This window comes from Vollenhovia emeryi, unplaced genomic scaffold, assembly GCF_000949405.1.
Source record: "Vollenhovia emeryi isolate VEMERY1.0 unplaced genomic scaffold, V.emery_V1.0 DF939133.1, whole genome shotgun sequence".
Taxonomy (NCBI): domain Eukaryota; kingdom Metazoa; phylum Arthropoda; class Insecta; order Hymenoptera; family Formicidae; genus Vollenhovia; species Vollenhovia emeryi.
This window is the reverse complement of record NW_011967233.1, coordinates 2768007-2779982: the sequence shown is the minus strand read 5'-3', so window position 1 is coordinate 2779982 and position 11976 is coordinate 2768007. Positions and strand designations below refer to the sequence as shown.

Below are 11976 nucleotides of genomic sequence, written 5' to 3'. Positions count from 1 at the left end.
GGCGGGCCCACGTGCTCGTTCCCGGGGACTGGACTGGTCCTCAGGTTTCTCGGACTGCGACGTGCGAGAGATGGCGACGGTGCGCCGCGCGGGCGCGAGAGGTTAGGTTCGCTCGTGCGGTCCGCTCTTGGGTGACTTGGGTCGAGTGAGTCGAGTCTCGCTCAGTCTCGCTCTCAAGATTCGCTCGTGGAGCGTCACATCGGGAAAAGTACACGATGGCGCAGAGCAGGCTGGAGAGGATCGGCACGATATACAGCAGGTGGGCCCGCGTTGTCCGGTCGGGATTGTATTGGAAATTAAGCTGGCGATCGCGAGGAGACTGCAGTGAGAAACCGCCCCATTGACGCTTTATTTATTTTATAACATTTATTACTAACAGCTGCGTGGCATCAATATTATTTCTCACTCAACAGTATAAACCAAACAATAGAAATGTGATGCGACACGTATGTAACAGTGACATCATTGAGTAGAAATTTATTGATATTGCGTTGGTTTCGCTGGGAAGTTACACATTCATTTAGACGTCTATGTTTTTCTGCTCTCGAGGATTTAACAAATGTTGTAATTATATTACTCGAATTTGTCATATTTATTATGCTTATTCGAACTGACTAGAGAGAATCTTTGGACATGGAGATTTAAATCAAGTTGCGTCGTCTTCTTTGAGATTATAAGTGACAGTGGACTCGTGGCTGTTTAAATTGCTGTTTTGAACACGAGCGACTCGTTTCTGTATAATTGAACGTGCGTTTCAGAGTTACCTCGTTATTGAAAGGCAAAGCTATGAAGGAGGAAGACATGCCGCTGTGGGTGGCGGTGTACCAGGCTTTTCCCCCGAAGTACGAGCCTAGATACGACAGACGACTGCCGAGGAAACCGATCAGGCCTGTCTTTTACGAGGAGGACCCTATTCGAGCGTAAGGACCTGTCTGTTCGATAAAATACATTTATATTTATACCAAGATATATTTACATTTATACTAAAATATATTATTACATTTATACTGCACCATGCAAATGTTGCGATACGTTTCCCGCTGCAGGAGGTTCCACAGAGATCAGAGCTTCATACCAAGTACCAATCTGGCGAACGAAAATGTCAAGTCCGCCACGCAGAACTTCCTCTCCATGTACCAGGCGATAAGCAAGGTAGGCGACAACTTGATTTGTCGATTAAATTTTTAGGTAATTACGCATAAAAGGGGCCTCCCCTCCGATTTCATTTATATATACATATGTATATAATTACTCTGGAAGACCCTCCCTAATAACATATTAAAAAATAAATGAAATCGGAGGGGAGGCCCCTTTTATGCATAATCGCCAATTTTTATTTTTCTTAATCCATGCCCGTTGGCTTTGCGTATATATCCGTCGATTAGATTAATTTCTCAATAACACCGAGAATGTGCTGAAGCAGGAAGGACTGTCTGAAGACGACGCGTACGAAAAGGCGATGAAACGATACGCCTCCGAGGTGGAGACGAGAAGGGAGCCGACGAATACGAAAGAACCATTCACAGACTCTCGAGTGAAGTAGTAAAATATATTCGTATAGTTTTGTTATAAATAAAGATCTCATTGTTAAAACTCTTCCTGCTACATCTATGTAAACTACATACAGTGTTTGCGGTAACGAGACAGACGTAATTAACGAGCCTTGTTCAACAACAGTGTTTATATTTCGTGACAATCAATACATTAAATAACAATGAGTTCCTGCAAAGTTATAACTTATGTCGATGAGTGCGGGTAAACGCGAATGTACGACGATGCACTTGACGTGCGGAGATCAATCGCGAAAAAATTCTCGATCGCAATAATTTCTCGTTTGGTTGCGACACTAATCGTCCGCCATAATCCAGGGCGAATACTTAATTAATAAATCGAATACGTAATTTCTGGCTCTTTTACAACAGTGGTGTTGGGGGGGAAAAAGGGGATACAAGCTGCGTATAATGTCACTGGTGGTTTGCTTCGTGCGCGCTGCAGGTACGAGTAATTAAAAAAATAAATATAAAACGCACTACTTGCAAACTAAAGACATAGCTGCACCGAACGCACCGATCCGAGAACATAATAGTCGAAAGTACGTATTGTGTTACATAATTGAAAATACTCTCAACCGAGAGCGCATTACGTTTCCTAGCCTCGAGTGTCGCTTCTTGCTTAAATGCGTTTACCAGCGAATTGAAATGTGCAAGTTGTGTTACGTCGTTACTTTTCATTTTATTGCTTTATATAAATGCTGCAATGAAAAGTCCCGAGAGACGCTTAGCACGTCGAGAAGGAATATCTGCCGAGTAAAATAAAATTTCTAGCAAAGGGTTTCTCGTCGTTAAGCGCAATTAAGGAGCGTCATAATTAAAAATAATATAACAGTTTTGTGACAACATTTTACGTTCTCCTTCGCTGAGTATTTCATATCACATCGATTACACTTGGGATACACTGATCGTTTCTGTGCAATTAAATAATGGATCGAAATTGAATGATTTCATTGAGCAAGAATACTTGTAACGTGTACGTGTGGTCTTGTATCTTCCCAGTGTTACATTGTAATAAGTTAATTCTAACATATTTAAACATCGTGTCCCACAACCTTCGGTTCGATTAGACTTAAATCTCGGTAAAACTCGCGGTATCCGTCCGAAAGATATCACTTTGGACGTGTTGTAACTGAATCGTACAGAAAGATGCGCGAGTGTGGCCTAGAAATCGTATATCTATATCGTCTCCGAGATTAGCGTCAGCAGTAAAACTTATCGAAATCTTAACATTAACAATATTATAAAAGGTAATTGATGGTGCTAAAAATAGCTCTTTGATATCTAAAACAGCTCAGTTAATATCAGTTGAGAATATCCGAAAAGTGTCCTCCCTTCCCCATGTCCCTCTGTCACGCGGTGACGAGACAGAGATTTGCATTTAATATTCCTCTCCTGCCGTTACATAAATACTTAAATAGCGTGACTCTCGTAAGGTTCGATTATACAAGCGAAAACATACGTTAAAATACCGTTAGACTATTTGCTTAGGACTTAGTTTTATACAAAATAAGAATGTTTTTCTTATTACTTGGTAATGCTGTAACTTGGACGAACGAAAGAGCATCAGTTTACAGCCTGTGTTCATTATTACAGGGTGTTCGTTAATAAGCGTGCACGCGGGAGCACTGCGAGACACCTGCGATGTCGTTCGCTCTTCCAATTTCTTCTTTTTTTTTCGAGGGCGATTTCTATTCCCGAGCGTCAAGCACGCTTATTAGCGTAATCAATCCTTTACGTGCTAGGTACTATACTATTGGACGTATAAGATTCACTGAGCGCACACATCGCTCAGTTGAACTTCGCACCACTTAAGCACTTCCGGTACTATGCTGCCGAAGAAGAGAATTCCATCACAATGTACTCTTCGAAATTTTGTCACATCGAATTGTAACATCTCTTATATTGGCACCGAATCTCATTACGACGAAAATTTCCTTCTACCGGCATTCATTGAAAGGACACTGGACTGGACTAGGTCCAGCTTCTCACTGCGCATTCGGCATTAAATGTTGCTTATTTGTATCGTCATCTTCGTACGAGGTAATGTCAAACGCTAAAAAAAAATACGGTTTGCCAAATGCACCTGAGGACACGGGAGATCTTACGATCTCCGGGAGAATCAAGCTGCCGACCAGTTCTCCGATCGCCACAGCAGGGTGTACATGCCGTGCCTGAGCTCCTCGTTCTCCAGACTCTTTATGGGGAAGTCGGTGTACCGCGCGATCAGGCTGCGATATCCCTGGCCGACGGTCGCCAGCACCGCCCTCTTCTTGTCGGTGGACCTGAGAGTGATGATCTGGCAGACCTTGCCCTCGAACGGCCGGAACACGGTGACGGGACGTAGGGTGCCGCACTCGGCGACGACGATGCAACCCCAGGTGGTGCCGATGTATAGCTGGCCGCCGCTGGCCTCAAGCGCGGTCACCTGACACTTCTCCGTCGACAGATTCTCCTCGATGGCGATGGACTTGAGACTCTCGGAGCACGGTACCAGCTTGGACATATCGAGCTTATTGACGATCTGCCGGCTATCCACGTCCCACTGGTACACCACGCAGCCCGGATACGTATACGAGAAGACGAAGCTTTCGGTCGCCGCGCCGATCAGATACGTAGCGAAGAGATTCCTCATTGCGGCTTCGTTGGCAGTCCCGGTGCAGTGAGACAGCTGCGTCGTGTCGATCAGATTGCCGTCCTTCAACGTGTAAACGGATATCCGGCCGTAGCTCTGGCCCGCCCAGAGCTCCAGCACGCGTCTCTTCCGGCAGACCGCGGCAAGCGAGTAGGTCTTGACGTCGGCGCCGTTGCGCGCCGTTTCCGTGCCACCGTTGCCGGTGACCTCCGTCTTCCTCATCTGCGTGAACGAGTTGGACAGCAAAAAGATCCGGCCGCTGTGCAGGGCTATGGCGAACTGCTTCAGCTGCTCCAGATGGATCAGCCCGACCACTTTGGACTCCCTGCTGTGATCCGCCTCCAGACTGTGGCTGGCCACGCAGCCGAAGTTGCCGCACAGATAGACGTGCACCTGGCCGGCGTTGTCGCCGATCCAGATGTAGCCGTCCACGCCGCACATGGCATACGGTATCACCGGTGTCTCGATGCGCACGTGGCGCAGCCAGCCCTTCTGAGTGCCCAACAGCATATCCACCTCGCCGTTATTGTGTCCGAACCAGATCTCGTCACCGTTGAGACCCTCCGTCGCGTCGTTCTGCCCGCTGTTACCATAATGATTGGTCATGGTCACCGCCGTCACCTGCGTGCGTTCCGTCAACAGGGTTACGTCTATCAGATGCGTGAACTCGGGTGCGGAGGCGATCGAGACGATCTGACTGGCAGTCGGCCGGTCCTTCGGGTTCTGCGCCCAGCAGATCACCATCAAGTCGAGCGCGTAGCACGGATGGAAAGTCTCTCGGTACATGAGCGGTGGTCTGCCGCCCTCCAGGATGCATTCCTTCACCGCCTCGTGACCCTCGAACGGTTGGCGCAGCGTGACGAGCTCGTAGATGAACATGCCGAACGAGAACGAGTCCACCTTCTCTGTGTACTCCTCCTCGCCGTTGTATCTGATGATTTCAGGCGCCATGAAGCCCTCTGTACCACCGAAACCCTTCGCTCCCGTAGGCAGCGTCAGCCTCGAGATACCGTAATCGGCGACCTTGACGTGCGCCGGTTCTGGACTCTCCTGAAACGGCAACGGCATCTGCCACACCAGCACGTTCTCAGATTTGAGGTCGCGGTAGATAACGTGCTGCTGGTGCAGGTACTCCACCGCCTTGGCGACCTGAAGGATTATTGCCTGAAGAGTGTAGGGATCTAGCTTGGCCCCGGAGCGACGATAGTTCTTCAGGACGGCGTCCAGCGCGCCCTGAGGCGCTAGATCCAGCACGAGAGCTAAAGGACTGACGACTATACCGATCAGGGGCACGATATTGGCGTGCCTGAGCGTCAGCAAGATATTGAGCTCCTGACGCGCCATGCAATACGCCTTGCAGGCATACTGCAACGGGTCGCGGTCCCACTTGCTCTGTGACGCCTTGTACGCGAGGATCGCAGACTGCGTGGAGTTCGGGCCCGGCGAGACTGGTTGCAACATCTTGATGGCCACGTCGGCGCGGACGTGCGTGCCGGGCAGCCGGCAGTTGCCGCGGAAGACGAAGCCGAAGGCGCCGCGGCCCAGCAACTTGCCCCGCTTCAAGTCCTCCGACTTGATCAGGTGCTTGGCGCCGAGATCCATGAAGATGATATCTGGCGCGACGTGCGACAGCGGGATCTCCGAATGCCTCGGGCAGCCGATAGGCTTGCTGCTGTACGCCGCCAATATGCACTCCTCCACCATCCAGGAATACACGAGAGTGTTTTCGGAATGCGAGGAACTCTGCTGCTTCGACACGTCCGGGTGTCCCTCGAGCGACGGCATTCTGCTGGACGTCAGACTGTCGTAACCGACGCCACTGTCGCCGTCGGACTTGTAACTGTCCTGGCTCTGTCTCTCGGTGCGATTTACGGCGCAGTACTTCTGGATGTCCTCGATCAGACGGCCATCGCTGTCGCTCGACTCGCCGTCGCCGTTCTCGGTGTTGCCGAGCAAGCAGCGCGGACACGGTATCAACCTTGTGACCAGTAATTTACCCTCCGACGTGTGGACGAAACGTGTGCCCAGTGTCGGGTACCAGTCTTCCAGCAGGATGTCGATGTGATCGACGATCAGCGCCATTAACTGCGGCATGCTCTCGGGCCGTGGCTCCACCACAATCGCTTGGTAGCCCATCGGCTCCTCGTCCACGGAATCGGACATGATGGGCTGCTTGATCACCAGGGTATCCACCGGGAACCAAATCTCTAAAATAGCAGAATTCTTTAGGTCCACCGTGCACCAAATACCGTCTTGTTTCAACTTGAACTTAAACTGCCTGTAATCGTACGGCGAGTTCTTCAGATTGTAACAGACTTCCTTCAAACGTAGCAACGTGATGCCGGAGTATCGCAGCTCGATCCCCGTCTGCCAGAGCACCCACTCAGCCTGTAGATCCAGTAGACTGGCGAAAATGTTGTCGTCGACGAAGTCCTTGAACGGCGCCAGGAACGACATGACGATATCGACGATAGCGTCGTCCGCGAGGATCCGGGTGATCAGTCGGGACCAAAAGCCGCTGGGAAAATACGACATGAGCAACAGTCTGGTAACGGAGCAGTCGGGTTGGGATCTCGATGTGAGCACGCATTCAGCGTTATTTTTATTGTCGCTGGTTGGTCCACCCAGGCACGCAAATGTAGGCGACGTGATCTTCTTGGCACGTACGTGCCAACCGCGCGTCTTCACCGGTACCTTGATGATCTGATTATTGCGCAGAATATCCTCCTCGGTCGGTAAGAGGGACGGTATCAACAGCGTGCGGCAGTCCCACGTCAGAGCAACCTCGAACTTGTTGAGCAAGCTAACAATGTAGCCTTGGGTGTCAATCGACGATATCGTGGAGGACTTGAATACGTGTTGGATATCGTCCAGTTTCATTATTCCCGATCTGGCGAACGGATTGATCTCTCGTATGGTGACCACGTGGGCCAGCATGTCGCAGAGCCATTGCGGGTCTAAGAAATAGAGGTCTTTCAAAGTGGCATCGTCATAGTGCAAGATTATACCGTTCTCGTGAAGGAACAACGTCGCCTGGTGCAACTCGGCGGGATCTCTGAAGGATCTGTGTAGCTTTTGAAGCTCGTTATTGACGGCTGCGTAGTACTGGTCGGCTTTTAGCACCGGGTCCAGGCCGGATAGCTTTCTGTCGTGCGCCAATTGGATCACCACGTCTTCCAGCGCTAGGTAACTCGCCGGGACCTTCTGCTCCAGTAACAGTTCCTTACTGCCGGGCGACCTCAAACTGAAGACTACGTCGTAGACGAGGTTGCACAGCATCTTGATGTTGTGACGCGTCTTGCAGCTCACCTCGATCGTCTCCATGACTTTGGGCAGACCGCACTTCTCGGCGTCGACCACGTTGATGAATTTATCGCGAATGTACTGTTGCAGGCTCTCGCTGTGCTCATAGGCAACGTCGTAATGCGTGCCGACGATGATGACCGGCGAGTTAGGCGCTCTGCTCTGAATGTTCACCAGCCACTGAAAGATCTCGGAGACGCCTTTGAAGCCGTCCGTGATCCGCCACACGACCAGATACAGACTGCGCTTCGACAGGAAATACTGATGCGTCGCGTAGTACTCGCGCTGACCGCCAAAGTCCCAGGTTCTGAAGTAGACCGACCCGTGGGACGATTGTCCGCGGACTTTCTTCTCGTAAATCCAATCGCCAATGTCCACGCCCACGGTCGAAATGGTCGTACCCTTGGCGGTCTTCGCGTTGATGTTCTTGTTGCCCATCCGCTTGGCCCAATGTTCCGACGACTTCTTCTTGCTCGGCACCTCGCCCTCCTGCCGCAGCTGCTCCAGCAGACTCGTCTTGCCGATCCCCTGAATACCGACGATCATCAGTTTCATGCGCGCGTACGCCTTCGCGTCCTCCAGGATCGACTTGAGGTAACCGATCACGTCCATGGTCTTGTATTTCTTCGACTCGATCATCGACTTGAGCGGCTCCTGTAACCGGCAGCCTTGAGTGTTCAAGTTCCACAGACGACCCAGCAAACCCATCTGCGGCGGCAGCTCGACGATTTCGTAGTTGCCGCTGATATTCAGCACCGACAGATTACTCAGCTCGTAGATGTTGTGCGGTATCTCGCGCAGTTGATTATTGCTGATATCCAACATACTGACATTGGGAAAGAGCAAGTACAGTTTTGATCCCGGATGCCCGATCTTCGGGTCTCTGTCCGAATCCCCGCGTTCCTCCTCCAAACACGGCATCTCGCCGTCGTCGCACGACGTCAGTTGGATGCGATTGAGCAGATTGTTCGCAAGTATCAGGGTGCGCAGGTTCTCCAGCCGCAGATGCCGCCTGTGGGCGCACACCGATTGCAACACGATGTCGCGCATCGACGCGGGTGTCTGCCGGTTGCTGGGCACGATGCTCGGCGATTGCGCGTTGGCGGTCGGGCAGTAGCAGGCCGTGTTCGCTTGCTCCATGCTGTCGGAACTGTCGACCTGCGGCAGACTGGGCCATCGTGTGATCTGATTGTTGGACAGGTCCAGTTGTTTTAGACTCGCCGGATACGAGGTGATGTGGCTCATCGAGCGCAGCGAGTTGTACGCCATGTTCAGCCGCACCAGGCTCACCGCCAGACACGGCAGCGCCACGGGAATGCTATTGAAAAGGTTGTGCGCCAGATTCAACGACGCCAGCACCGACTTGTTGCCGTTCTCCGTGTCGTCGCTCATCCTCTCCGACACTTGGACTGAGCTGATCCATACGTGCGGTCGTTCCATCTCGATCACCTGCGCGTTCGCGATCTTCGCGAACGAATCGAATTCCATGGACTCTATTCGCGGCACAGCGGCCAGTCCGCGGAAGTTGGTGCCGTTCTGCTGCGCCTCGTCGCCACGTTGCGGTTTCCTCAGGACGTTCTGCGACGCCTGGCTGGGCAGATCGCGCAGCAGATTGAACGATGCGTTCAGCTCCTTTAACTTCGGCGCGCGCCACAGGTTCTGCGGCAGACACTGCAGCTTGTTGTTGGACACGTCCATGATCTCAAGCGCCGGTAAGTTCATGATGAATTCCGGCAGCTGCTCCAGTCGATTGTCTTGCAAGTACATCTCCTCTAGAACCGGGCACAGCTTGTCCTTGGGATTCTTCGAGTCGGCCGTGAGGGCGTCGATCTTGTTCTGCGCCATGTTGAGGTACCGCAGGCTCTGTAAGTAGAACATGATGGACGGTACGGAGGTGATGGAGTTGTGGGAGATGTCGATCCGCGTGATGGCGTACAGCACCAGATCGTTGTTCCTCGGACTCAGCTTCTTGTTGACGTGCAGCACGGCGTCGATCAACCACTGCAGCCGGATCTGCGAGAGACGGCACTGCTGGTCGTGCCAGTTGATCATCGTGGGTGTCTTAGGGAACAGAGCGGAGTAGGTGACGTGGCCGAAGGACGACAGTGCGGAGAAGTGCGAGCTCTGCGTGCACTCGGTCATCGCCTTCTTGTTGATCTTGTACTCGGAGTCCGGATGCGCCTTGATCGACAGTAGTTTCGCGGTCAGCGCCTCGTCGCGATTCTGCGCGGCGATCTTGAGCGCCTTGCACTCGTTGTCGATGGCGCCGTGCTTCAGCAGCAGATCCGCAATCTTCACGTCGCGATTCTGGCACGCGATCGTCAGTACGTTCGAGTAGTTGCCGTCGGGATCGCTCTGATCGTACGGGACTTTGACAGGCAGCTCGAGATTAGCGCCCGCCTGAAGGAGAGCGTTCACCACCTCGGTGTGCCTGCCCCTGACGGCCGCGTGCAGCGCCGTCTCGCAGCCGTTGTTGCAGTAGAGATCCAGATTCACCGGATATATCATTTTCTCGTCCTTCTTGTCCGTGGGCGTCTTGCTGCGGAAATTGAGCGACGACATCAGCCTCTGAATGCCACTGGAGATCTTGCGCTTCGACACCGGCAGTTGCTGCGCGCCGCCCACGCCGTCCTCCTCTTTGGTCGTCCTCGCCTTCACCCGGTAACCCAGCAGCAGCTCGACGCACTTGACGTTGCCCAGCATGCTGGCTATGTAGAGCGCGTGCTGTCCGGTGACGTCCTGCGCGTTAATGTCGAACGGTAGGTCGTACTCGAACTCGCCGGACGGGTCCCTGTAGCGTTGATAAACGTGCTGCGGATACTCGAACTTGAGCAGCGCGTCGATCACCGGGTGATGGCCGTTTATCGTCGCCGCGTGAATCGGCAGCCAGCGCTCCACCGTGAACTGCTGCGCCTGCTTGGGGAAGTGCCGCAGCAACAGCTCGACGATCTCCAGCTTGCCGTGGTAGCACGCTATGTAGAGCGGACAGTACTTGGTCACCGGATGGATCCTGCAGTCGGCGCCGTGATCCAGCAGCAGCCGCACGATGTCCTTGTGGCCGCTCTCGCAGGCGACGAAGAGCAGCGTGTTGGCGCCGTTCGGCGCCATGTTCACCACGCACTCGAGATCGGTCGACAGGCCCTGGATGATGTTCCGGGTGGCCACGGTGTCACCCTGGATACAGGCGGCGCGTAGGGAGGCGTGTGTCGCCTGTTTGGCGAGCTCGTACTTCTCGGCCGCCGCCTTCAGCAGGTGGATGCAGGCGTCGTGGTTGCCCTTCTCGGCGACGTCGAGGGGCCGCAGGCCGTCGTCGTCGCGGATCATTAGGTCCGCGTCGAAGCCCAGCAGCTTCTCCACGTTGCCGGCGTGGCCGTGCTCCGCGCAGACGTGCAACGGCGTGCGGTGGTGGCCGCGGGGGCCGCAGGTGACGTTCGGGTCGGCCCCGGCGGTCAGCAGGACGTCCAGGCAGCGGGAGTTGTCCGTGATCGCGGCCGCGTGCATCGGCGTCCTGCCCCAGGAGTCCTTGCTGTTGATGTACTGGGCGTGCTCGCCGCGCAGCAGGTCCTCCAGCAGCTCGGCGTTGTCCCAGAGCGCGGCCTGGTGCAGCAACCGGCCCGGGAAGTCCTCGTCGATCGGCGTGTAGTCCTCCATCGCGGCACCCGCGACGATACCGCGTCGCTCTCGAATCTGCACGGCAGCGACAAACGTGGCGACTAAAGAGCGTAACTTTTACCCTCTCACGTTCCTTGAGGGAACAATGAAGATTATAATGATACTGCTTCTCCTCTCCGGAACATCAAATTAAAATTCTTTCTCCTCTTCTCCGAAACGTGAAATTAGAATTATGCATTTTTTTTTAAAGATGTAATTTGGCACGGTTTGAAAGGAAGCTCCTTCAATTTTTTTCCCCCTCGAGCTTCCTCCCTCCGTAATTAGCCTCCATTATTGAATTACTCGACATTACCCGCCATTATCTCTTCGCTATTGTATTTATTATGTCGAGCATTGTTTTATATACGGCACGAGATCGCTAATGAAAGTATCTTTTACCGAAAGGAAATTTATTCCACATAGATTAACGCCGAGACAGTTGTTTGCGATCCTGAATTTATAACGAGAGCAGAGATGGATTTCTCCAATTAAGATCGGAGCAGATTAGCGGCGGTTATTAATGTAATTAGGAATGCACCTACACAAATCCTGTTTACGACCCCGTTACATGGCTGCTACCGCTAATGCCACTTCTCCCCGCTTCGTCATCGCCTCCTCCGGAGTGCATTCTGCAACAATGTCGGTTGAATCGAGCCGGCAATCCTCACGAGCACCAATCCCTCATACATCGCAAACGACGCTCACCTCGCTGACACGCTGCAGACCGACGCACCGAACTGCGTCGCTCGAGGAACCAAATCCGGACTCACGTCGGCTCGGTGAGGCTTCGCGAGAACTGTAAGTCCCAGTCTACAATAGATGATTTAAGCCCTAAGC

At 52.8% G+C, this 11976-nt stretch overlaps 2 protein-coding genes across 5 annotated transcripts in view; one reads left to right on the top strand and one right to left on the bottom strand.

Annotated features, from left to right (window-relative positions):
* Positions 1–59: 59 nt before the first annotated feature.
* On the top strand, positions 60–1596 carry LOC105567956 (probable 28S ribosomal protein S23, mitochondrial). 2 transcript variants are annotated; one of them, XM_012023256.1, is made up of 4 exons: positions 60–259; positions 759–920; positions 1047–1152; positions 1424–1596. In XM_012023256.1, exons 1-4 carry the CDS (start codon positions 216–218, stop codon positions 1541–1543), a joined length of 432 nt encoding a protein of 143 aa, XP_011878646.1. In that variant the 5' UTR covers positions 60–215; the 3' UTR covers positions 1544–1596. The 2 variants fall into 2 exon arrangements, with proteins under 2 accessions (XP_011878646.1, XP_011878645.1); XM_012023255.1 differs by having other exon boundaries at positions 1421–1596.
* Positions 1597–1663: 67 nt separating this feature from the next.
* LOC105567958 (leucine-rich repeat serine/threonine-protein kinase 1) overlaps positions 1664–11976 on the bottom strand; it is a 12474-nt gene continuing 2161 nt past the window's right edge. Inside the window, exons 2-4 of one of the 3 annotated variants that reach the window (XM_012023259.1) lie at positions 11845–11935; positions 11682–11768; positions 1664–11233 (exon numbers count right to left, since the gene is read on the bottom strand). In XM_012023259.1, the coding sequence (XP_011878649.1) occupies positions 3673–11139 (7467 nt within the window). In that variant the 5' untranslated portion in view covers positions 11140–11233; positions 11682–11768; positions 11845–11935 and the 3' untranslated portion in view covers positions 1664–3672. Of the gene's footprint in view, positions 11234–11681; positions 11936–11976 lie in introns of all 3 variants that reach the window. The other 2 variants (XM_012023257.1, XM_012023258.1) reach the window with 2 other exon arrangements.

Bases quoted from the DNA above. Each gene is read 5' to 3' on its own strand.
- LOC105567956 (XM_012023255.1), top strand. From the start codon at position 216: ATGGCGCAGAGCAGGCTGGAGAGGATCGGCACGATATACAGCAG. The intron at 260-758 runs GTGGGCCCGCGT...CGTGCGTTTCAG, and splicing joins ATCGGCACGATATACAGCAG to AGTTACCTCGTTATTGAAAG. The intron at 921-1,046 runs GTAAGGACCTGT...TTCCCGCTGCAG, and splicing joins GAGGAGGACCCTATTCGAGC to GAGGTTCCACAGAGATCAGA.